The following is a 27,905-nucleotide window of genomic DNA, read 5'->3' on the forward strand; positions in this document are numbered from 1 at the left end:
ATGAGTCCCTTGAATCACGGTTTAACCCCGGAGTAACTGTGCTTGTATGCAAACGCATTTTCATGGTAAAGACATCACGGCAGATGTGGAACACGTAATTTTAGTATTGTAGCGATATAGAAGTCATTGTTCTTTATGGAAACGTCACAGGATGAGGACCGCAATGATGGGGACAATATAGCTTGAAGTCGGTGAGTGTGTGTACATATGTATAATCATGTCACCAAGTTAAAATGCATCAATGTCACTTTTGTGTGAAATATTTCGACTAAAATTACTGCATTACAATGCTACTTTGTCTTCACAGACTGGTAAAGAGCATGAGCGTGTGTTAGGACCCTAAAAGTGTCCCTGACTTCAAAGGTGTCCCAATGCAAAATGTTCAGTAAGGGACCGTTCAGTTTTTACGGCCTGGGGGGAGGCGGCAAAATTTTGTCACCGGTGTTCAAAAAAAAATACAGAACCCCCCCCCCCCGTGCATTTTTCATGAAAAAAAAGATGACCCCCTTTTGTCAGACGAAGAAAATTGATGAACCCCCCCCCCCCCCCCCGCTGAAAAATAACCAAAACCCATATGTCAAATTTACCCGCACGGTTTGGATTTGAACTCCGGTACGCGGCGCACTTTATTCGTGTAGCAGAGATGCCAGTGCACAAACTTCTCAGCCACATCCATTGAAACGTCTGTTAATAGGACGACTGTAAGGCAATTTTTAACTACATTTCCATGGACAACTTATGTCCAAGGACATTTTATAAAGTAAACTTTATTGGAGTGGTTCGCCAGAGCCAGCCCTACGGTTAAGAGGGTCATGGGCCATTACGTCAAGTCAGCTTTATTCTAGTGGGCCACCAAATGTGGCCCGCCGGTAAAGAGGGTCGATCATGGCCATTGCATAAAGTAAACTTTACTGGACAGGGATGCTGAAGGCGTCCGGCCATTAAGATTGTCACTTGGTACTACATAAAGTCAATTTATTGTAGTGGGCCGCCGCAGGCGGCCCGCCAGTAAAGAGGGTCGATCATGGCCATTGCATGAAGTAAACCTAATTGGAGTGGGCCGCCAAAGGCGTCTGCCCGTTAAGAGGGCAATGGGTAATACGTAAGGTATATTTATTGTATAAGGTGAACTTTATTGTTGGTATTACGTTTTTGAAAATGTGGTGACCCCCTTTCCTACTAATGAAAAAGCCGTGGCGGATTCCAAAAATACGATGACCCCCCTGGATTTTGCCGGCCCCCCGGCCGTAAAAACTGACCGGTCCCTAAGATATGGGGTTAAATTCATGTCTGATAATACCCACAGCAAAATGGGACGCTTTCGTAGTTACGTCTTCATTTTTGAAGTAATATCAGCTGCGCGCTATTTGATAACTTCTTGTTGGATAAAAATATACGAATTGGGGCTGAGGACAGAATTAACAATGGAGAGGGCTTATATAACAATCGTGACATTTGCGTGCATGAGGTGTAAACTCTGGCAAGTGCATATGTGCTAATGCGTGGAGTGAGGGCGAAAGGCAGAGTATATGTAATAAATACACTACGTCTCGGCCGAGATAAAACTGTCGCGATAACTACTAGTAGAGTAAAATTGCACTTACGAGATTACGGTGGCTTCATTAATTACTTAGGGGTGGCCGAAAGATAAACGGGTGTTCCCATCACATGCGATATGATCCTCCCCATAAAGCCTTTATCTAAAACGTGTTCCTTTCCCTTTCTTATTTATAAAACATGATCCTCCCCGTTCCAAAGTTGGAAGCTTGAAATGCGGGTACCACCTTACAGAACTACTTTGCACCGAAGACTTCCATGTTAACCTTATCTATAATTTGCTTATTAATCCCCATGAACATCGTCCAGGGGTACTTAATGGTTTGGTGATGTTCATGAGTCTGTGTTTGCGTCCGTGCCTCCGTTTACGCAAATTATTCAGACTCTATGCCTGAAGTGATTTCATTAAAACTTGACACACGGGTTACTCCTTACATCATACATTTGCATGTCGATTTGTTATGTGATAAAATCCAACATGGCTGCATTGTCCATATTGTTACAAATTCTCATGTCGAGAGCCATAACTTCGGCACGTCTCCGCCGATTTTATTCAAAGTTTGTACAAGGACTTTGATCAGTGCCATACATATGCTTTGTTTTACGATACGATCCAAAATGGACGCGTGAGGGCCATTCTGTTTCAATTTTTTCATATCCGGAGCCATTAACCAAGACATGTCTCAACCGCTTTTATTCAAAAAATCGTACAACGAAATTGACCTATGTCATATATATTCAAATTATGTTTCACTATTCAATCCAAAAATGGCCACCAATGCGATTTTATTCAAAGTTTGTACAAGGACATTGACCAATGTCATACATATGCACTTCGATTTTTTACGATACGATCCAATATAGCCACTATGCGGCCATTTTGTTACGATTTTTTCATGTCCGGAGCAATAACTCAGACATGTCTCAACTGATTTTTTTTCAAGTTTGTACAAGGACGTTTACCTGTGTCCTACATATACACGTCAATTGGTTTAACTGTACAATCAAATCTGGCTGCCTGGTGACCATTTTGTTACGTTTTGTCCGTGTCTGGAGCCGTGACTCTGACACATATAAACCAATTTCAGTCAAAGTTAGTACAAGGACATTTATCAAATAATATGTTATACATGAGCATGTCGATTGGGTTTACAATCCTATACAAAATGGCTGCCTGGTGGCCATTTTGTTACGATTTTTTCATTGGCAGAGCCTAAATTCAGACATATTTCAACCAATATCATTCAAAGTTGGTACAAGGACATTGACCTATGTCACAAATATGCACATTATGTCAATTAACCACTAAATTTAATTTAATGAATTTTCGTAATTAAACTAATGTGTCAAGATAAAGTACATTAAATTTCACGAAACTTGGTACATGTAATATTCAGCTCACATTGCTGTAACTGAGTGAATAAAGACATTTATTAGTTCCATGTTAATTAATTTTAATTTTGATAATTTGATATCATGATTGAATATTTAATGAACTTTCCTAATTAGAGTGATATGTCAAGAAATATTGTTCGATTTTGATGAACCTTGTTAGATATGTTGATCTCAAAGTGTCGTTATACAATTCAAATACTCTTATAGCAGCTTCGTTAAAATTAATTGCTAATTTTCACATACATAATGAATTTTGCAGGGTATCAAACTTTATGAAATTTGGTACAGGTGATAATCTGTTAGTGTTATAATAGGATAAAAAAAATTTGGCAACATCCTGTCGATTAATTATTAGTTGACTCATTTAATGACTTTTTGTAATTAGGGTAATTAGCCGAGATTGGTTTTACATTTTCAGCACATGGAACTCATTCTCGGCCATTAACCCCAATCTGTATCACAGTATCTTTAATTACACACCCAATTAAAGAAGAGGACATACAATCAAATTACCCATTAACAAGTGTGGACTGTGTCATCAACGATGATTTGTTCTTCAAACTTTGCCCTAATTTTTCATATTATAATCATATATGGTCTTATTATTCTTGCTAAAAGATATTTCTCCTTATTATTAACTCATATGGAGCACATGATAATTTCGAATAAATTGCTTGCCTCTTGCAATTCCATGCCTCTAGAAGTGGCATTTTTATCCGGTATGTCTCATATTTGTTTCTCACATATGCACCTCTAACCACCTTGATCTAGTCAAGTACATTCATATCAATAATATAGCATTCACAAGTGCGCAAATGTAATTAGCTTTGTATGGGAAAAATATTGTTTCTAGTTTCCCCTTGGACACCCATGTATAGTGAACTGACATTTTATGCCAATACTATATTGATTGTACAAATATGCACACTTATCCACCCTAATCTAGTCAATTATATTCATATATACTCTTCAAAACAATATATAATGTACTTATTACCCAATTAGTATCAGGGAAAATCGTAATTTTGGATGAAATTTGATAACTATTCTAGTACACATGCAATTATTATCATATCCCTGTAGTCAAGCCGAGTACATTGATATTTGAAATTAGCAATCCATGATGACTAACGCCATAAGTATCTAGAAAGCCGTTATTAGCACAGAGGGGTATATGTGACAGCAAGGATATATCATATATAATATCATTTTAAATAATATGTAAGAGCATTAGTCATTCACTGGAATTTTATTTAACTATTTTCTCTGGAAATTAAATCCGCTAAATTAAATCCCAGTGAAAATGTTAAATTAGCAATAGTACCTGTTTTACTGGCAAAATCACTGAACTTAAATCTTAGTGAAATACCTAAAACATCAAAATAGTGAAATTAAATCCTCGTGAAAATTAATGATTTTACAGTATGCCATATCTCATACAAATACTTAGATGGATTGATAGATAGACAGATAGATCGATAGATAGATAATATAGATAGATATATAGATATATAGATAGATAAATAGATAGATAAATATATGGATAGATACTAGATAGATAGATAGATAGTTTTACACACACATTATGTCAGTGTCATCCGTATCATCGTAATGAACACATTGATATATTAAATCTAAAAGCTGTAGTGTATGACAGCTTATAAAATTCACTTTAAAGGAACATTGTAAAGAGGTTTTAAAAGTCTGTAAACAACATTTTGCATTATTTTCGAAATTGGTAAATGTAAAATATGACCTTCGTCTAAGGCTAACTTTACAAAATGTGATCCTCCCCTAAGGACAGCTTCAGATTTGTAAAGAATGACCCTTCCCTATTTCCCGGCCCGCCCGGAAGCTTCCTTAAGTTTTTCTCACATACTTATATCAGTGAAATGTGAACCTACTTGACATTGAATGCAATCTTTGCGCTTTTACATAATGTACTACCTATGGGGCTGATAGTGAAAATAAAAGCTATGGCTCAACTGGTAGATTGCACACCTAGTCTATAGCTTGTTAGGGTAATGTCAGCGTGGTCACCTAGGTCAGCTTCAACGTCTAACAACAATGAAGAATGTTCCAAACAGCCAGGGGTGACCGTCTGAACATAAACACGGTATGTTAGCGTTCCATCCATCCGTTCTTCCGTCAGTCCACACGCCTATCCATCCAGCAAGCCAGCCGCTATCCCTCCATCCGTCCCTCCGTCCCTCCTTCCATCCATCCCTCAATCCATTCGTCTATCCATCCCTCGGTCCATCCATACCATTAAAATATGAAAGAACAAAACAATCGCCTTATGGTCCACGTTCATTAGCTTGCGTGAACTGAACATTTGACAACAAGTATCAGTAAAGCTACCGTGTACGTAAAGGGTACAAGTCTGCGTTGCACTTTATATGTAAAAAAGAAAACAAAAGTTGTGCCAGTGTGATTTCCCGTGGTAAGGAATGTCATCAAGTAGTTTATATTAGAGAAATAGCTAGACTATACAGAATGTTTTTCTCAGTAAGAAAGGTCAATAGGTGAAATCACAGAGGCTGTTGAAATCTGGGAAAAACAGATAACGATTAAACAAACAATCGAAACCTGACAAAATGTAAAATATTATCGTTGACACATAACTACTTCTCACTGGAATTTAAATTTCAAGATGTTTTTCGCATCATATATATCAAAATGAAGTAATAAATCTTCTGCTAGCATGGTAGAGAAGCACCGTGAAATGCAATCATTTCATGGATCACGTTTGCAACAAATTCGCTGAAATGAAGCGTGTCTTAGCACAGAGATAATCACCGTTCGCCGTTTGCATCTTCTAATTTCAGCCCTACATGCACCTATGTGCCCTTGACTGTCTGTGTAAACAATGCAAGCAGGCTAAGGCGAAGCGGCATTGTGTTGGTAACAGGTTGTTTTCGATTTCGCTCACTCGCCATTGAATCTGACATATTTAATGACAATGCCCACGTGTTTCAATATTGTTATTTGCAGATGTCTGTAACTTAAAACTTTTGCCACAGGTTCGCAACTTCACTGAATGTATTATGATCAACATCATGAACGATATTAACTACAGATTAATTCCAGAGGTCATTAAGGTCACAAATATGTAAATAGCTGAAATGAAATTTTTTAGGAATTTTCTAGAGTAAACATGCTTAATGACTTTCAATAATGTTTTATGATAGTATCTTTCATGCACACACAAAGTTTCGTCAATGCGGAACAAGTCAATTAAGATATATATCCCTGATTGGAAAAGTTCGTTCATAATGCAAATTAGCAATTAACTTTTATGTCGCCCCCTTATGTCTTTCATGGCGGATAAAACCCGTGTGATCAACAATTATATATTATCTAATCCAATTCTTTGCAACCTTTCTCAATGTAAGTCCTTATTTTCTGAAATCCTAATTATGCATATGAGCATGAAATATGCAAGCCACACTAACCAAAACTGATCAGTTCTTGCCATACTCAAACAATATCTATGTACCAGATTTGAGTCTGATCCAATAAGCCGTTATTTAAATATCATGCCAATGGACAGACACGCAGACAGACAGACAGTCATCACTGCAACGTTAGCTCATGTGTGTGAATAGGTGAGCGAAATTAACAACTCGCATCCCATATGCTGGCAGGTTTTCCTCCGATGCCGTGGTTCTTAACTATTTTTTCTATACTGATAGGATGTAAAGAAGACTGTTAAATCAAGTTAATACGGCGAATAATTTGACTCTTGTATTTAACCTCTATACTGTATTTGCTACTCTTAATGAGTTACTGTGGTGTTAAATAAATTATTAGGTGCACCAGCAGCGATCTACAATATCACCTAAAACAATATATTTAACAGCATTTCTTTGACAACGAAATTTTCTCTCGTCTTTCTGTCCCTCTAGATAACATAACAATTGCATCTTTGTATAGTCCAACCATATACAACTGCAGACGACAAACAACACATCTCATTAAAATAATAATAGGTGGAAGGAAACGAAAAGCGGAACATACTTTCACGGATAACCTTTGTGATCTCAGATGATCAGTCACAAAAGGTTGCCTATTTTTGACATAAGTTCATATCAGACGCATGCACATGTCATTGATTTGTAACGTTTGAAATCAAAATATTTTCAGACTTGCAATATCCACTCCTCGTAAACGTTGTTTCTTTCCTTTTGAACAAGCCATTAAATAGATAATGTATGGCGATTGTTGTATCCCTATACCAAGACGTACAGAATGATAAGAACTGATAATATCATGTTAGTACATTTGCTTTCATTTAAACAAAATAAACATGATCTCAGCTTTCAGATAAAGCTTATCCTCACACTGGAACGTTTACATACAATTCTAATGGGGGAGGTTAGCATTTAAGCTTAAGGATATACATGAAGCTTAAGATGTAATTATATACGCAGACTGCGATGACTGTGAATTCCTTCCTGCATGATTTAAACCAGATTTCAAATTGGTGTATCAGATGAAAACTGATTTGACATTATCATAAATGCTGTATCATATCGCTCACTTACAAAAGAAAAGAAATAGTCTCTGATTATAAAAGCCTGAAATCCGATTTTAACTTCAAAACCCACATCAATTCTATCGTTGGCAAAAAATGCTAAGCTTCCTAAGTTAAACCTGTAAATATTTCACCAATATACAGTCTCTGCCGACTTTGTACATTTCCTTAGTTCGTTTAAATCCTGAATACGCCTCTTCTGTCTGGTCTCCGAACGAAAAAGTATTTCGTTGAAAAACTTTAAGTCGTTCAGATGAAATTTATCAAATTTCTCTGTTTCAAACAAAATATTCCCTATGCATCAGAACAGTATGATTAGACATGTAAATATTCCACCTTCCCCAGCTTTACGCCTGTGGCAAGGTCGCTGATCCTAATCGTTTACACAAGTGTGTCCATTTCGGGGTTGATTCATCCTGTCTTGTAGAATGGATAAATTACAACTTTCCAATGAGGACACTTCGTAACTCTGATACTTTTAAACGTGAGAAATCTTGCCTAAATGTTAGGAAGTGTACCCTTCTTTCAAGATCAATATCTTTTTATAATGATCTAGCAAGTAAATATAATTTTGTTGACATCTTCGTCAATAGGTCAGTCTTCTGTCAGACCGTCAAAGATATTTTGTACATATAATGGGTGTTTGTGTGTGTGTGTTTATGTGTTTGTATCAGATTTTCATCTTTGCGAATATTGTAAGCCCCGTAAACTGGCTTTAGGATTTTTGGTTCTGAATAAATAAAATACAAGATATGAACTGAAAATGCTCACGTGTTTCAGTATATACATTGCAGTTGTCTTTGCCACATGTTTGCAACTTTATCAACATCGTGAATAATATTCACCGCAGATTAATTTTAAAGGCCATTAAGTAATATATAAATATGTAATTAGCTGAAGTTAAAATTTCTCTGACAGCTGTCATTGTATCACCACTTTATATAGCAAGTGTAAAAGACTTGGTCATGTCCTCCAAGCGATATATGCCAAACGGTGAAAGCTCATTAGATATGCAAATTATAAATTAGCTGACATGAAAATGCAAAATATCTTTCACTTATAAAACATAATTGTCATAAATACACATTGCGAGTTTCATAAGCTTTTTAAGATTCCGTCCAGTCCCTAATTGGGAAAGTCACTTAAATATAATATGCAAATTAGTAACTTGTGATGTACAAATGCCAACCACTGTCATTAACATTCTATCATATTACTATAATGTACATAGCAGGTTAATCGACTTTGATGACGTCAATCAAGATATATCCCTAAAAAGAAAAAATCGTTAAATATGCAAATTAATAGTAACATGCGTTAGAAAATCAACGGTAACTTTTTGTAATATTATATCAAAGTATTTACAATATAAATAGCAAGTTTTATCAACTTTGGTCTAGTTAATCCTGATATACAACCCTAATTAAGAACGTTCGTTGAATACTCAAATTAGTTATTGGCTAAAATAAAAATGCTAAACGACTTCAATAACATCTCGGCTATTTGGAAAGTTCGTTAAATCTGCAAATTAGTTATTAGATGTTCTAAAAAATTTTAAACCGACTATTGGTCATTATAGCTTCTTCGATGTACAGAGCAAGTTTCGTCAACTTTGATCAAGGCAATCAAGATATACATTCCTAATTCGGAAAATATATTAAATATGCGAGTTAGGAGTTGGCGGCAGTAAAATGCTTAATGATCTTCAGTAATGTAAAATCATAGTATCTACAATACATACACCAAGTTTTGCCAATTTTGGTAACATCTATTCAGAGATGTATCCCTAAATAGGAAAGTTCATCAAATATTCAAATCAGCAATTTACTTTCATGTTACCCCTTTGTGTCTTTCATGGCGGATAAGTCCCTGTGCGATCAACATTTGTAGGAAATCTCATCAAATTCTGTGCAACCGTTCTCATTGTATGTCTGTTTTTTCTAAAATCATTAATTATGCAAATGAGCACGAAATGTGCAAGCCACATCCACTAAAAACTAATCAGTTTTGCCATTCTCGAACAAACTCTATTTAACCGATTTGATTCTGATCAAATAAGCCGTTCTTTAGATATCGTGTCCACAGACAGACAGACAGACAGACAGACAGACAGACAGAAAGACAGACAGGCAGGCAGGCAGGCAGGCAGAGAGACAGAGAGACAGACATCACTGCGACATTGGCTCACGTGTGGGAACACATCAGCTAAAATGAAATGAAAGTATCAATAGGCTATCCAAAATTGAGCCAGTAGTGATGACGAACATGTGATATCCTCATAACGATTTAACTTTGCAGTGTCTCGTGATTTGCCTCACTACTCGTTATTCGATCGAAGGCGACTTGTTCATGACATGCAAATTCTAAAAAGGCTTTCGACTGCCAAGAAATGTATTTTGACATTTTTAATGCATTTCTCCTGAGTACTGATAAGTGTATTATGGGCCCTGGGATACTGGAGTCCTTTAGAAAAAATCCACGATGATCGACGAGGCGGCTGATGGCTTAGGTGAGTACACCTGTGAATTGATAGGTTGTACGGTTGCTTTAGGTGTTGTAGTTTTCGAAATGTGGCTGGTAACAAGGTTAGCATTGATGTTGTATTGGTAACATTCATATAAAATAGCTTGGGCAATGACATGCTAATATATTTTGACTGCAATATATGTTTGTCATCTTAAGATTTTCGATGGATTAAAAAGCTTGTTAAACGATTATTCTCCAGACACTGGCGTCTGGTGACTACTCTTACCAATCATTATGGCCTCATTTGCCTTTGGTTCGATGCACCAGTACATAACACAACAATGCAAAAAGAAGCACAGTATATCAATGTGACATGTACAAACAGTGATCCTTAGTGTATGCTACATTTTTAGAAGAAAACCAGCCATGTGGAATAATTTCAACACAGGTAACCGAATATACCGGTCACAGTCCATGCACTGATTCAGTACCTGTCATTTGACTTGTGAACACATGAAACACTCAGCAAAATAGCCATTGCAAGGTCAGCTGCTAGGGTCAGCTGCTAGGGTCAGCTGGAAACAATGATAAATTTCCCGTCAACACAGCATGCAAACAAACTGGGGCTGGCGGTAACGAGATCTTGCACGGAGCAGGGGAGAAAAGGGGGAGTTACCGAGAACCTTCAAGTTGGACATTTCAGAGAACATCAAGGGACTCTAATTGTTTATTCAATGCAAAGTAGATACAGATACCACATTTTATGTGAAAGAAAATAGTACCTTCATTAAATGACCTATAGCGCTAACTTTTGGTGAATGTTCCATTATTTTTGTTTTAAGGTAGAATGGACCTAGCGGATAGATATTCGAACTCTCATTTTTTTACAGACTTTTCTGATCTGAAAAAAATCGCTGTCTTAGACTTTCAAAGATCATGAATTTTATTTCCCCCCCCCCCCCCCCCCCGCGGAGTATACACAGGGAAGGCATCCATTTTGAATTCTAAAGCTTAGCATGTTTTGGAGACTAGAACAAGATCTCTTAAATAACATAAAAACAACATAAGTGAAAAAATTCTCAACAGTTGCAGTAAATGAGACATCGGCTCTTTTTATGATGCAAATACTCCCTCTCGGGAACACAAAAAAACGCCAAAGAAACACTATTGACAAAAGCAAAGGTCACCTTAGTGAAGGAAACTGGAAATACAATTATGGCTGGTGAACAAGAAATTTATAAAAAATATTCAAGATAAAAAGGATTTATCATCATAATTCCCAACAGTATGTATCAATAAAGACAACAAGACTTTATCCGAGCGGATCTTCAAGGCTGGGAACGTACATTGCCAAAAATTTAATTAATACTGCATTCTGTTATTATCAACGAGCAAGAAATGTAGTAGATTATGAGTAATATTGACAGAACTTCGGTGAAATCCTGGATATCTATGTCAGTTTGCCCTCCGTAAATGGTCATTATACGGCCTTCTTGGAAGTCAAATTCAATAGAGTATCATGCTGTCTCTAGCATAAAATGATGTTTTAAGAACACAAAATTGATTTTTAGCTGCTCAATGCTGCAAATGCTACATTGAGGTTGTCAAACATTAATGATATGCAATGTAGGAAAGTCCATTCTTCTATAAGAGGAATGAAAACTCGAAGATTTTCAATTTACTTGGGAAAATCCTTCGCAATCTTTCCTTTGTTTCGGACAATTTTAAGCATTGACTTCTCTAAACTCATATCACAGCGTCCTTCCTCTGTGTGACCTTATTGAAGAGTCTCTGATATAGCGTGTCTTGAAGATTTTCAATTTACTTGGGAAAATCCTTGGCAAGTTTTCCTTTGTTTCGGGTAATTTATAAGTATTCACTTCTCTAAAGTAATATCAACAGCGTCCTTCCTCTGTGTGACCTATTTAGAACAAGAGTCTCTGATATAGCGTGTCTTTTTGAGTAGTGTAAGAAGGCAATTTTTAAAATGTTTCCTGCTTGTAGATTAACTAATTATTACGTACCCACAGACTACTATATCGGCTGTAAAAAGAGAAAGGATTACTATAATTGATCTCTTGACTCGGGTCACTGCGTTGTGAGCTGTGTTGCCGAAGCATTGCTTGCACAAGTGGCTGCAGGTCTGTGGGTCAAAGGGTAAAGGTGATCAGCCACATCTCACCCCTTGACAGGAGAGGGGTTTACAAATCAACACATTGCCCACAGTTACTTGTTGGCTGCAAGTCCACTGTACGCCTATACGCGGCCAACAGATAAGTATAATCACAGTTGATAGAGGGACTGTGGTATAATGTATATAAAGTACACTTCACGCGTATACGCACTTATTGGCTGCGTAGGATGTAGAGTTTACTTGTAACCAACAAGTAAGTGCGTATGTTGGTGTAACGCGGCATAGAAGTTAACTCGCCATCTTTGCAAGTTTGCAAGATTGTTTAAGGTGACGTCAGAATGTTTGATGATATCCGTGATTTTTGGAAAGTCCTGAATGCTAGGCGCTGTCGATCAGAAGCTTTCAGAAACCGTTCAAACATCGTCGTTATCACTACCATGTAAACAACACCGTTTGTAAAGGTTTATGCACAAGGACTTGTAGCACAGTAGCCATGGATTGGCAAACACTTACCACGTATACATTATGCACGCGCACATTGTAAGATAGTGACTGCATCTTTCATCAAAGTGTTTGAGAGTATGCCTAATAATACAGAAATGTTTTTCCGGTACGATAATTCTGACTTTCAGTTCCGCAAAAGCCTTGTATAAAAAGTCAGATAACTGCAAATTCTTACATACTTCTCCCTTGAACTGCACTGTGCTGAAGTCATGTCGTTAAAGCGCTATGTCTGTTTCCTTGCAGTTCTCATACTCGGTAAGACATGTATATCCTATTTTTTTACCTTTTGTGTCATGGTTTCGAATACGCAAGATAGGGCATATAACAAATGTGATCAAAGAAGTTATATCAACGAATTAGGTGTGTCTTATAGACGCAGTCCTGCAGGTGGTCACATTGCCACTGTCAAAGCGCACTTTGTACGCATTCACGTACCCTTATATGAGCAAATAAGGGTTAGCAATGGCAATAACGCATGCACTGACATCCTTTGTTCTCAGTGGCGAGAAATATTGTCGACGGGACTACAAAAAACATGCGTTATTTTCCGTATTTCAGCTTTATTGCCTTGGGAGTACAATTTAATAGACATGGCTCTATTTCGTGATTTTATTAAGCAAACGAGTATGTACTATTAACACTCATAATTCGAAATTCGAAAATCGACTCTGATAGGATATTAAGGTCTAAACAAAGAATTCAAAAAGTTTATAGAGCATGCCTAACCAGCAGTAATCAGAATCAGCATATCGCCAACTTTAGCATCACTCTCTTGTTAAAGGATTGCCAAATCATTAATGCACACTAATTTTAAAGCAAAAGTCAACGGCCGCTACTAATACTGAACAGCTCCGCTTCACATCACTGTTACATAAATGAATTTGATCACCTAGCTGAGGCTGCATAAACCATGACCATGTAAGTAGTTACTCTTATTCACTAAGGGTCCAACAAGTCCTGTTGAAAGCCGAACGGTTGTGCCAGTGTTTTGCACAAGTCGAAAGAACGGTGTTGTGACGCAGTAGAAAAGAGAAATCGTTTAGGAAAATTAATGAATTTGAATTTGTCAAAACAAGGGTTTGGATTAGGTCCAAGGCGAGATGCCTCCCTCTCATCCAATTGTGTAATTAATGTTAAAACGTCTTCCAATTTGTCGGATTTAGTTTTTACTAGATTATATGAGATTAGCTTTTGGCCAACTGTAATTGCTCTTATGTTTGCTCCACTCAGATCACATTTTACGCTTCTTACATTTCACAATCGTTCTAATGGATCTATTTCACTTTTCTGGGTAATCGAGAAGCGTTATTTCACGAGGGGCTGGATCTTAATTTATATCTTCAGCTTCATTTCTGGTAAACAAAATTACGTCATCAAAGGTATAAATGTACTTTACATTAAAAATATTTCATATGTAAAAATCATTGTGTGGTTAAATAGATCGACATTCTTGTATCTATATTTGAAATGACTTTATCACGATTGGAACTAATTTGGAATAATTTGATGGTGAAGTAATGTCAATTTTATCTTCAAATGTTATCTCATCTGGTTTTCTTTTATATTACACGCTCTTGTTATGAGTAATTTGCGATATTGCAACATTCAGCTATATGACACCTAGCAATTTTTGAGAAATTTGCAAAATATGAAAATCCAATCATCCCAAATTAGTTCCAATCATGTTCCTCTAAAAATGGTAGGTTTTAACTTCAAAGTTATCAATTGTCATAATTATCCATAGTTGTGACTGTAATGAATGCAACAAACGAAGATGCTAAGACTGAGAAAGTCTCTATCAGCAGTGCGACCGATAGATTGATGTAACCTTAAGACTTTTGTCAGGCGTCAGATTGTCTTTCTGGGAAATTTACTGACTAGAATACAATTTAAATGAAAAACAAAATGCTATGACACCAAATTTATCCTCTTACAGACCAGCACAAACCTGACATGTAATGTTTTAACAAACAGTTCATCAAGATGCGATGGCACACGACTAATGTTTGAACTAAAACAAGCAGTATTCGCTGCTGAACTACCATCTCATAAACGTCAAGGAGAACAGCCTGATTTTCTCTTGACAAGTCTTGCTATCGACTTTTGAATTATTTGAAGTTTTATCAATTTCAAATGCGAGGAGGCCGAACAGTAAGCTGTTGTAATAATCCGAACGAGATGTAATGAACGCATTTATGAGTTTCTCAAGCTCAGAGCGGATATTTTAAATTTCACTGTGCTTATTTATCGACAGCTTATTTTACAAAAAATTAATCACAAAACTTAAAAATATTGAACGGAACCTCTTGAATTAATGAATTCTTTGCTTGCCCGGTATTATCATGTTCCTCTAGATCGTCTAAATTTTGGCGAATCCTCGACAAGAGTAGATAATGTGGTCGACACGCACTGAATCTAGAGTCATTTCAACTTTTGTAACATATTTACCCATAATCATCGATACCGATAATTTGACGTATCAATGACCATTCAACCACTGTGAGTTTCAGGGGCACATTTTGTACATTCTCGATCAAAGGCGTTCTCTGCTGTCGATATGGTTTGGTTCTTGATGACAAAAGACTTTTCCCTCTCTATATCTTTGTCAGTTTTTTTTTTGGCTGGGGAAAAATTACAATAATTTAATGTAATGACAGGAAAAGGGTGCCAGACATTTTCATCATATTACAAAAGTATTATTAACACGATTGGAACTAATTTGGGATAATTAGATTTTCACATTTTTTAAATTTCTCGAAAGTGTCAGGTGCCACAGAGTTGAATGTTGCAATAATACAAATTACTCATTAAAACAAGTCTGTAATGTAAAAAGAAAAGCAGATGAGATTACATAAATCGGCGTTACTTCACCATCCAATTATCTCAAATTAGTTCCAATCATGTTTATTGTATGATATTTAACCGAGCTCCGTAGTGGTATTACAAATATTTTCAATCAAGTACCAAGCAATTCTGGATGTGGTCTGGCACACAACCATTCTTGTGTAGACAATAGAACTTTTCTAAATTTTATCTGCAGTCTAGCGCTCCATATCTGATATCGCTTGATAATACTTTATGTACCAAACCTATCATCGTAAGTGACAGTTTTTACGAAATAAAAACGTTAAATCATCTCCGTAAAATCAGACGCCGGTTCGTTTAATTTGACCAAAATTGCTCTGAAAGTAATAATAATTATATTGTGAACCGTGACAATTCGTAATATTTACATTACAGTGACGTTACTAGGGTGAAACATAAAAGAAAGGAGACGAGGAAATGTAGCAAAATCTAGCAATGCAATAGTTAAGCCTGGTACCAGTTTGTCACATTTTGTCGTAAGATAAATTCAAAAGGTCTCTTTGTTCAATGTTGTTTCAAGGTCGCGTATATATATATATATATTATATATATATATATATATATATATATATTATATATATATATATATATATATATATATATATATATATATATATATATATATTATATATATATATATATATATATATATATATATATATATATATATATATATATATATATATATATATCGAAGTATACAGATGTTCGCTTGGAAAATGACTGTGCTCGTGCTAAAGCAGAGCGTTATTAATAATGACACTTCAAGTACAAAGTAATATGTTACTTACGTTTCATGCATCATGCAATCGTCAGACAAGAAGGTGAAGGATTCTTAACTCGACTCTAATTTTTATGATTGAGATATGCCATTTTATCTGTAGGTGGGGTCAAAATTTGATACTGTAATACATTTTTGGTGGCGGCATTTTGAAGCCAAGTCAGAGCGTTTTTTTTAACAACGTAGGTTTGTCAGCATTGATAACGTGTAGTTTTTTTTATACAAAGATTACATCGCTTGCCCGTGTTAGAGTAGCTCAGTGCTTTGTCAAAAATTGTTAAAGACTTGGTCTTTACTTTTCAAGTTTCATGCTACACTTTGACAACTGTTATATTTTTGTATTTCCCGTTACGAAACGATTAGCATGTGATTAGCAAAGCGCGTCTTAACGGTGTTGTCAGTGAGGCCGGTGTAAAACTTCTCTTCGTCGTCCCCTGCTGATACCTTGGCCTTGTAACCCATGCCTTTGACCTGACAGTTACCCTTCCACGGGCATGTAGACTTGCAATTGGCCAATCTTTACGCTTGTCCCTGGCGATTACCTTCTTATTATGCGATTTGAGTGTGCTGGCCATATTCTTTATTTTAATGTGCAAAAAATCAAACGATTTACGTAAGAGATTTTCCGAGATTGATGGGTAGAAGTTGACAATGTCAAATGTAACGAATCTACTCTTTGACATATCCTCCGTAATGTTTCTAACATTATTCTTCTCCACATTTAATTTCAGGTACATATACTGTGAGGTCCACTGAAATATCCTCAGAAATTGGCGACGTTATTGCCTTACCTTGCAAATATGATACGCCACTTGTGGAATACTCTCGGATCACCATCGATTGGAGGAAGGAATCGCCCGGCAGATTTAGTCTAACCCTGTTGACGATCATCGATTTCAGCGTTAATGGGGTTGTTGATCCCAGATACAGCGCAAAAGAGGACGGTTCATTAATAATACGTAACGTCACTTTGGAAGACACGGGATCATATAAGTGCATAGTGGTCTTTCGGTTGAATGAGCCCGTCGACGGCATTGGTTATCATACTGAAGTGGACAAAGTCAATGTCACGGTTAAATGTGAGTATTCTGTAGTCAAGGTTTTAAAGGGCCAGTAGCCTAAACTTTTGATAATTTTTCTAATATTTTTGTTTTATATTGCCACCATAATTGTGTGTTCTACTCCCCAAGACATGTAGATATACACATTATTCAGCTTGTGGACTCAGCATGTACAAATGTAAACTTTCTTTGTTATTTCGGGTTGACAAGTGAATTAGGGCCCTGACCTGAATTCAAATATCTACCATACCTGTGCATTTTACACATATAAACACTTGTTGACAAGCTGAATATTGGGCGTTTCAACATTCTTTGGGAGGTAGAATAAGAACTTTCAATTGACAAACAAATATGAAAAAACTTCGAAAGTTAACAATAATTAAAGATTTTCAAAAATATAGAGGGTCAACATAAAGGTTTGAGTAGAGTGTGTTTAGCCTTGTAGAATAGCAATTCAAACGTTACCATTTGACAAGGTGAACATGAACGTGGTAACGTGCTATGTAAGTAGAGACGTTAAAGTGATCTCTGTTTTCTTGTGCATTGTTTTAGCGACTATTCGATCAGTCAGCGTTTATCCGAAATTGGAGACGGAAAATGGCCTGGCAAAGAGAAAAAAAGGCGATTCGACCCTTGTTTGCAAGGCAGAAAACAGTACACGGCCAGCGGCTGACGTCTTACACTGGAAGTTTGACAACAGTCAACATACTCGTCACAAGATTATTTACTTCGATGAACAAACTACGGACGGGAAGATGAACGTCTTCAGTGAGTTGACTTTAAAGCCACCACGCCATGCCCCTAATTGGTACAACGTGTCGTGTTCGGTTCTAGAGGGCAAATCTAACATTTTGACCTCATCGTTACTTGTGTACATGGACCCGAGGCAGGGTAAGATTTCAATTCAAGTAAAGTAATGTCCATAGTATTAGACGAGGCTGGAACTTTCTTTGGTGAATGAATGATGCAAACAGAGGACGATATTAACATTTCATTTTTCCTTTATAACGATTGTTAAAATATAGTTTATATTTTAACAATATTCAATGGTAAATGTAATGTTTTATTTTTAAATGCATTTGCTGTTCATTATGATACCTATAGAGATATTGCTGACTATTGTCCGCCTCTCGGCTATTTTCCACTAGATCGTCGGACTAAGAAACTGAAGAAACGTGGAAGAGCTGGGAGGGAAAAGAGCAGGAAACGAAAGAACCTCAAGAAGTTAAGGAAAGAGAAAGGACGGCAACTCAAGCAGCAGAAACGACGAAAGGAAAGACAAGACATCCCAGCACAGGCTGAGAATCTCGAGCTTAGTGACCTCGACCAGCAATGAAATTTCATCGATCATGTATAGATCCACTAGATTGTCATCTGGGTGTAGACTCACTTTATATAACCTCATACCAAGCGTTCCTTACCCCTTTCTGTATATTTCGCAATTTTCATCAGTCATCTGTGTAGAAAGCGGAGAAAGTGTTTGGATTTTAGGCAATACTGTTATGGGTAGCAGTGAAATTATTCTCGACAATACGGCGTATTATAGTCATCATGTCGCACAAAGAGTCGCGTTCCATCATACAGCAAGGAACAAAAACGTGGAAGCTATTTGTTTGTTAAGTGGGAACATAAATAATACTCCCAGGCACTATTTTTTTTTTTTTTTTTTTTTTTTTTTTTTATTATTCATTTTAACATAAAAAAGAGATGGAGCAGGTGTACAAGTGTAATAATTCAGAAAAAAAAAGGAAAAATTCAATCTACATATCACAGTGCATTAAAGAATTCTCCCCAAAGATCATTAAATTTTCTTCCTGTCTTTTGTCTATATATGAATTTCTCGATACACAATTTTCTCTTAAGTTCTGCAAGGAAAATAAACAGGAAAAGATCTTCATTTTTTCTCTTCTGTGTATAAATAAACCATTTTCCATGAAAAATACAATAATTTAAAATGTGACTCATTTTGTTTGCGGAGGTTATACCCAGCAATACATGTTTGGTGGAAATACTAATACTAATATTCATTACTTGAGAAATCCATTTTGTAAACGAAGTCCAAAATTCTTTGTAGAATTACATTCACCGAAGTAGTGAACTACGGTGTCCTTTTCCTGGCAGTAATTACAGTTTTCTGAATTGGTAAGCTTCCACTTAAAAAGTAGTGCATTGCAAGGGAAACTCTATGTAATATTTTGTATTGTAAAGCTTGTATTTTAGTTTCTTTCACTGAACGGAAAACAAGTGTATAGATTTTTGCCCAGTCTTCTTCTTGAATATCCGAAAAAAATTCATTCCATCTCTGTTTACTAGAATTCTTAAACACTGGACGCTTAGACATAAAACGACTGTATAGCTGACCAGTTTTCATTGTTGAAGCGTCTCTGACATTGCTTTCATTTGTGTCTCTATCCAGAGATAAAATGGTTTTCCAGGTTTTTGGAATAGCAGATTTTAACGAAAAGTAATGAATGAAATTTGTTGGGTTCAATTTATGTTTCTGTTGAAAAGTTTGCATATCAATAAAGCTACCAGTATTGTCAACAACATCTGAAACTTTCTTAATACCTGCATCATACCAAGCTCTGAAAAACAAAGGCTTTTTGTCTGCAGTGACGATATATTTATTGAACCACAATGGTTCATTAAGGATGTCTTTTTTGGTATTTGGCGTTGATGAGTGGATCTGACTATGATATAATAACATCTGTTTATAAAATAAAGGCAAATCTTTCTCAATGAAAGTCTTATCAAGGTTTGAATGTACAAAGTCTTCAAAAGAAATATACGGAAAAAAGCTTTGCAAGTAACATTTCCACCTTCCGCTCGGATACTCCAAGAAACGTTTTATCCAAGCAACTTTCAAAGCTTTTACATGACATTCAAAATCAATCATATTTAAACCACCCGACTCTTTCGGGCTTGTAACTATTTCTCTTTTAATTTTGTCTTTTTTCCCTGACCACAGAAAATTAAAAATAATAGAGGTTACCTCTCTGATTATATGGTCAGGAACAGGTAGAACTGAGGCAATGTAGGTTAGTTGTGGTATGGCAAGTGTTTTGATGATAGTTACTTTGCCAATAAGAGACAAGTTTCTCTGAGACCAAATGTTCAAAATCGTTTTTAAATTTGCCACTCTGGGTTCAAAGTTTAACTTTTCCATAAGGCGATCGTTCTGGTGAAACCACACGCCCAAAGCATGGACTGGACCATTTGCCCATTTCAACCTAAACGGTTTCTTAAGTAGGTATTTAGGTGGCTTACCAAGCCACAGTGCCTCTGTTTTACCTGGGTTCAATTTGAGGCCAGCTCCCCAATAGAAGGCAGTCAATATATTAAGCGCATGTTGAATGCTTATACAATCTTTCAAAAACAAAGTCGTGTCATCTGCAAGTTGCGATATTTTGACTTCTGAACTATTGATAAGTAAACCTTTATGTTTTTAGTACTACGGATTTTAATTGCTAAGGTTTCAACAGCTATAACAAATAAGAGTGCACTAACAGGGCACCCTTGTCTAATGCCTCTACGTATAGAAAAGAAAGCTGTAGTGTGACCGTTATTTGTGACACAACTACTAATGTTACTATATAAAAGTTTGATCCAAGAACAAAAGGTTTTGCCAAAATTGAAAACTTCTAAAGAGCGGTATAAAAAGGGCCATCTAATAGAGTCAAACGCTTTCTCGAAGTCGACAAATAGGAGAATACCGTTGATATTTTTAGTCCTGCATGAATGAAGCACGTCACAAATTAAACGTATATTCTGTCCAATGTATCTTCCTTTAATATAACCACATTGGTCAGTATCAATGATTTCAGAGACGACACGTTGTAGCCGGTTTGCAAGGAGTTTGGCAAGAATTTTGTAGTCGGTATTTAATAGCGTAATGGGGCGCCAATTTTTTAATACGCGAATATCTTTATCCTTTTGGGGATCAACGTGATTATACCTCTTCTTTGTTCTATGACAGTTGTTTATTATTAAATGAGTAGCGAAAACTATCATACACTAGATTTTTAATATCGTCCCAAAAATAATTATAAAATTCTGTGGTGAGACCGTCGGTGCCTGGTGATTTCCCAGTCGGTAAGTTTCTCAGGGCCTCTGAACATTCTTCTAGAGATATTTCTTTTTCGCAAAGAGATTTGTTAACCTCATTTAATCTCGGAATATTTTGTTGATTGAGAAAGTTACTTTCGGCTTCAGTAGTGTTTTCGTAGTCACTTGTATGAATTTCTTGCTCAGAGTAAAGGTTATGATAAAAGTTGAACTCTTCCTCCAGAATGTCATTTGGATTAGTTAGGATATCCCCATTATCCTTAATTAACGTTCTGATATTTTTTAAAGAAGCGTTTCGCTTTTCGAGTGAAAGAAAGTATTTAGTGCAGCGTTCGCCCTCTTCTACCCAGCGAGCACGTGAACTAATTCGAATCATGGCGCCTTTTGTATAATTACTATTTATCATTTCTAACTCTCTACGTGTTGTGTCATACATTTGACTGTGTTCTCATCAAAATTTTCAGAAAGGAGATGCTCTAAATCAGTTAACTTCTGATTTAACTGGCTTTCTTCTTTTTTCAGACGTTTTGATCGAGTAATTGCATAAGAGATTGAACACTGACGAATATCGCATTTTATCAAGTCCCAAAGTAAATTCTTATCATCTAAGTTACTGTAGAGCGTCTTGCTATTGTTTATTGTGTGACGAAGTGCCGTGATATGATCTTCCTCGTTTAATAGAGCTGCGTTGAATTTCCAATAACCTTTCCCTCTTGTTTGAGGGTGACTATGTTTTAATTTCAAAACAATTAAACTGTGCTCTGTTTTAATTGCAGATTTTATAAGACAATCACTTACTAGGTACATAAGATGCGTTGCTATGAGCCAGAAATCCAGTCTACTTTGTATGACTGGGTTATCTTGTCGCCAGGTGAAACGTTTTAAATCTGGGTTCAATACACGCCAAATGTCACACATATCATACGACTCAATCATTTCAACAATCTCTTTAGCATAACTTGATTGCTTATCTGAAGTACCACCTGATTTGTCAATCGTAGGAAACATACAGGTGTTAAAATCCCCTCCAATAACGACAGGTGTGTCTCCACAGTCACTGAGCAAATTTCGTATCTTGCTAATGAAAGCTTTCTGTTCAGACGGTTTGTCTTGAGTAGGGGCATAGACATTTATAATAGTGTAGTGCAGGTCATCTATTGTGACTTCAAGGCGGAGATAGCGACCGTTATCATCAGTTTTTTTATCATGCAAGGTATAACCTAGATTAGGAGGGAACAGGATAGCAACTCCTCTTGCATTTGAATCGCCATGTGACCAAAATATGTCACCTCTCCACTCATTTTGCCATACCGCTTCAATATTTTTTGTTGAGTGTGTTCTTGTAGAAACAATATACCATCATTAAAGTGCCGTTTCCACCAACGAAATATCTCCCGCCTTTTTTGTCGATTACAGAGTCCTCTAACGTTTAGGGAGTATATGGTAAGATGATCACGGATCATGTACAAATTGTAGTAAAAACAAGAAAATAAATTGCAATAACAATGAAAACTTACCCTGCAACATCAAACACAACAAGGTACGAGCAGAAGATGAAAAGACACGAGAAGTAAACAAAAAACACAGAGGGAGAGCCCTTATCAGGGCCGCCAGAGTCACTGTATCGTAAGACATACTGTAACGTGATCTTTAGGACTAACCGGCTGATCATTTGATTTGTCTTTGTATAAAACCTGTTCAATTTGAAGCTTGTCAACAACAGTTCCTACATATCCAAGGAGTCGAAGCGTACAGGGCGACTGTCTTTGGTTTTTTTCACGTACACAATACCATCGCGTGTCCAAGCCTGCCACCACTTTCGTTCTTTAACTAGTTGTCTCGCTGAATGAAATATACTTGCGTTTGACTTTGTCAAACTCTCATTAATGTATACAACGCCGGTCTCTTTCGACAACTTCATGTCTCTGAGAGTTTTTTGACGGAGTTTGATTCTATTCTTGTAGACACGCTGTGAAACGTCGCAGGACTGGAACTTCGCAAATATCACGGGTGCACCGTTAGTTTTCCGCTTTAGTAAATGGCAAACATCGATATCGGCTCTCGAGAGGTTAACTTCCATAAAACTACATATCTTGATAACTGTATCTGTTACTTCTTCGTTGGTCTCGAGCGGTTTATCAGTAATGACGCCATGGAATTCAATGCAATATTTTCTCGCGTATTGTTCCTGCCTGTTGGCATTGTCCTTCAACTTTTCAACTGTTTCTTTGACATGAACGATTTCGTCTTCCACAGCCATTATTTTCGTGTCATGGGCCGCAACTATGCTATCGATATTCTGTACACTATTCTGCAATTCTAAAATGTGTTCTTTTATTTCAGTCTTCGTTGCAACCAATTCTTCGGACAGCTTTTCATAGACTTGCTGAAGTGTCATGGTCGATTGTTCAACAACGGTACTTCGTGCGGCCATGTTGGCACGTGGTTTCTTGCTACTATTATAGTCGTTTTCGGCTACGCACCTCTTACTCCTGTTACGTTTCCTTCCCATTAGCTGCCAGAACACTTACTCGAACTTCGACTGTAGTTTCAAGACTGCATCTCAACCGGTGCCCAAAAGACAGGGGAAAATTACAGAGAGAGCTCAGGCAGGGACCCTGCGTACGTTGAATAACTAGCGCCCTCCCCCCTCCAGGCACTAGCTGACAAGGGGAAGTGTAATGGATATTGTCGACATTTAATCTACCGTCTTGTTTATCAAAACCTGAGACCAACATTTATCGGTTTAGAACAAATACCCTTATCACATATATGCCAAACCCTTTTAAAAGCTTATTTATAGATAAGCCTTAATCACAGCCTGTAAACGAAAAATTTGCCTGGAGCGATGATACTATGTATATTGCTGTTAAAAATGTGCCACAACTCACTTCCAGCTTTAGCAATGGCGGTGATAACGACAAAAGAGTGGACAATGCAGGTACAAGTTTCAAAAGGGAAGTATTGCAACAATATTGACACTTGTGAATATTTCGTTGTCAAATCAGCTAAAGACAGCACGAAACAACTTCAAAGCCAAAATCAAATTATGAACGCAGTACAAAAAGGCCTTTGTCGATTTTAGAAAGCTTAAAATGTTCTTTGCGAAAATATTTTATGATAACACTCGAGATGAAAGAATTGTAAATATCACGAAGGGCATTTTTACGAGTTCATAAAGAACGACGTCAGTAAACTACAGATGTCTAGAATTCGATTTGATCTAATTTTGGATAATTGGATTTTCATTCTTTTCAAATTGCTGAAAAGTGTTAGAGGCCGTTTATCTGAATGTTGCAATATTACACATTACTCATCAAAGCAAGTGTGTAATGTAAAAAGAAAAGCTGATGAAGTTACATTTGTTGATTACATCTACATCACTTCACCATCCAATTATGCCAAATTAGTTCCAATCGTGTTGTGGGTGTTTAGAAAAGAAACAACTCACTTAAATAAGGGTAAGAAGAAATTCATTCAAAGCGCTGCTCTTTCGAGAAAGCCTCGAGAAAATAAGTCATTTAAAAGGAATATATAAACATTTATTATCTTCAAAATGTGATGCGCCAGAAAATCCCAAAAAGAGCATGTTAGCCACACATCCTATCATTTACATTCAGTTTACTTTCTATTAAACTCCACATCAGCTTACCATACTGTCTGCAAAGCAATATAAAAAACAAAATAAAGGAAAAAAACTTCAAAAAATATATACCATTACTTTGATCAATATCTTGTCTGTCTTGCATCAGAATGTCTTGCCAGGAAATTAACATACCAGATTTCAATTTCTTTCAGATTAGAACAAATTGATCATGCTCCAGATGAGTTATGGAATAGATTGATGAACGATAGTCAACATACTCTTATCACTGTAACTTTGTTGATTTTTTAAACTTAAATTGTAAAGGCAAGTGAAAGCTAAGGCAGTGCTTTTGGGAGCCAAAAGTTCTTGAGTAATAAAGTTCTTGAATTTCCAAAAGGCGATTTGAGCTGATTTTACAGGTAGATACTATTGTAATGTCGTCTGTGTAATTGTTTACCGACCCATGCAGTACTTATGAAATGGCTGCATTTCATGTCTGAGGACGATATGTTATATGTAATACGACTTTCGTCAGTATTGGCCAGTCTTGTAATATTTTTTACAATTTATGTACGTTGACTTGTTTTTAGAAATGTGTTCTTTGTGATATTAACCAGTCCAGTATAATTAATATCCACAAAGTTAAATGAATCCAATGTGCTAATAAGCATGCCGTCCCATTGAAACATTTCACCATGAAAGGGCCAGTAGCTGTACGTTTTGATAATTTTTCACTACTATGAAAGTGCTTTTATTGAAATAACTGAGCCATTGCTGGTTTTTACGGGTGGTGTAATTCTCGTCGCGCGTTCTTTTTTAGACAGTGTATTGAAATATTGTTTTATGTCGATCGTCACTTCTTTGTTTATTAGGAAGTTAAAAAAGAGAAATAGATGAATAAGGGTTTTTATTGTTATATTTTGTGTATGGAGAACATGGACAATTTTAGTTTACATTACACAAGGAGATCAAATTCACGTCTTGGTGTTCGTTATCAGCACTGGAAAGCTGAGTTATTTGTAATATGTAGTTTGTAATGTCAATTTCGAAAGTCCATGCGTCTTCTGTTCTTCGAGATACATAATTCGAATGTTATAATGTCGAAATATAATTAAGTAAAGATGGTATAAAGTACAGTTGTTATTTACTCCTTCATCACCAGAGGGTTTTCCAATTTTAACGTGCTCTCTCCTCGTCATACCGAGACACAAAGTACACGGAGAAGCAGTAAATCTGGCGACCGAGACCTATAAGCTTGTCTATCAAAAAGAAATACTTCAGTTGAATCAAAGTTTAAAGTTTGTTTCCTTTATGTCGATAATTTGAATGACTTTAAGATACCATGTACCTCACAGCACATATCTTGTGCTCACAGCAAGCTAAACGGGTGATTCTCTATCCATTAATCTACACATAATACATGTCAACTACACTTTCTTGTTCTACTTCTCAAAGCATGTTCGGATACACAGTATTCTGTTGGTCAACTCAGCCTGTACATATGTAAAATGCATTTTATTGATAAAGAACACTCTGGTCTGACTAGAATTGAAATATAAACAATAACATTGCACTGCCATATACACTTATAGCCACTGTATTCCCGATCTAAATAGGTTGTGTTTCTTTATTTTTTGGGGAATAAAACAAAAATTTGCAGTGGAAAGACAGACGAAAAACTGTAACAAAATTATCAGAAGTTACAGCTACTGACCCTTTAACTCTGTTATAGAAATCTTTATGACGAAAGGTTGAAGTATAATCATGTTCACGACACCAAAACACTGAAAGAACAAAGCTGAGTTTCTGAAATTTGTCAGTAACAGTTTTTCATTGATAAAAGATTGTATATTGCTTACTGAACTGAGTGATTCAGTAAGCAATTTACAATCTGTTATCGATGAAAAAGTGTCTTTATTGCCTGTTTTTGCCTGTAACAGAGACAATCAATCGGTAAGCCATTGCGGAGGATAATTACATTGGGAGCTTATCGATGAAAAACTAGAAAAAGACGACTAAAATAATTATGTCATCCTAATCATGTATTGGCTTTTCTACATCTTTACACAGTTAGCTGCATCATTATATAGGACAGCAGCCTTTGTGGTTAGAAATGCCTCAATTTTTGCAAAATCGCAAAACTTTAATTCAATAAAATTAGAGTATTTTCTACAATCTAAAATGGTTGTCACTTCCTTGGCGCACCAATTCTGGTGCATATCTACAATCACTACAAGTTGCCATGGTTATCGTATCTATAGTGTCTTAACTTCCCCATTTTCGCATCTACTTAGGTCTATAGTCAATCCTATCAACCGTAGCCTCATTAAACTTCCTATGAAGTTTTCATTTTGAAAAAAACGTGCATGTATTTAATAACAACTGCTGTCAAACGCCATTTCTGAACCTAATTACTTCGACATCGTCCTTCTGTAGAAAAAAATTAAAATTAGTAGAAGCTAATTTTGTAATTTTTGTCCATTTCCACGATTTCCCGCGGAATTCTTGGCCCAACTATTATCATATAGACGTTACGAAATAAAAAACGCATGCACTTACACGCAGCCTGGTCGTTTTGCTGCCAGGAATCTATGAGCACAGGAAGTACGATGTTTTATGCATGGCACTTCAAACGGTGATATTATTTGTTTCACGATTCTATGTTTTTTTAGTCAATTTTAAAAATTCTTTTCAATTTTAAACTCGAATATTTAATTCGCTTTTAATTTTTGATCACCCATTCTGCTATATCAACAGTCAAACAAAATTAGGCAAGGTAGTATGTCACTCAGTAAGATGGACGAATTGTTATAGACAATAGAGTAGTCCGTGAATGTTTTGACTCTATATATCCTCGTACAATGCTAAGCATGAGCATTTTATTGTAATACTTTCAAGCACTTTTGGTCGGCGTCGATAAGGTCAAGATGTGTTGACTCTGCTCCAGTCAGTCT

At 36.3% G+C, this 27,905-nt stretch overlaps 1 protein-coding gene across 3 annotated transcripts; it reads left to right on the top strand.

Moving 5' to 3' along the window:
* LOC139126292 (uncharacterized) lies at nt 1-27,133 on the top strand. 3 transcript variants are annotated; one of them, XR_011550519.1, is made up of 5 exons: nt 1-191; nt 16,971-17,318; nt 17,853-18,191; nt 18,449-18,945; nt 24,022-27,133. XR_011550519.1 is itself a non-coding variant. In XM_070692332.1 (5 exons), the coding sequence occupies exons 1-4, from the start codon at nt 9,971-9,973 to the stop codon at nt 18,634-18,636; spliced, it is 903 nt and encodes a 300-aa protein (XP_070548433.1). In that variant the 5' UTR covers nt 9,809-9,970; the 3' UTR covers nt 18,637-18,945; nt 24,022-27,133. The 3 variants fall into 3 exon arrangements, 2 of the variants coding, with proteins under 2 accessions (XP_070548433.1, XP_070548432.1); XM_070692332.1 differs by lacking the exon at nt 1-191 and adding an exon at nt 9,809-9,998; XM_070692331.1 differs by lacking the exon at nt 1-191 and adding an exon at nt 12,380-12,848.
* The last annotated feature ends 772 nt before the right edge of the window (nt 27,134-27,905 follow it).

Source organism: Ptychodera flava, assembly GCF_041260155.1.
Source record: "Ptychodera flava strain L36383 chromosome 3 unlocalized genomic scaffold, AS_Pfla_20210202 Scaffold_27__1_contigs__length_13241970_pilon, whole genome shotgun sequence".
NCBI lineage: Eukaryota > Metazoa > Hemichordata > Enteropneusta > Ptychoderidae > Ptychodera > Ptychodera flava.

What these genes read in the sequence shown, in the direction of transcription:
- LOC139126292 (XM_070692331.1), top strand. Translation starts at nt 12,803, where the DNA reads ATGTCGTTAAAGCGCTATGTCTGTTTCCTTGCAGTTCTCATACTCG. An exon ending in CCTTGCAGTTCTCATACTCG is followed by an intron (nt 12,849 to 16,970) that starts GTAAGACATGTA and finishes ATTTAATTTCAG; the next exon opens with GTACATATACTGTGAGGTCC. An exon ending in AGTCAATGTCACGGTTAAAT is followed by an intron (nt 17,319 to 17,852) that starts GTGAGTATTCTG and finishes GCATTGTTTTAG; the next exon opens with CGACTATTCGATCAGTCAGC.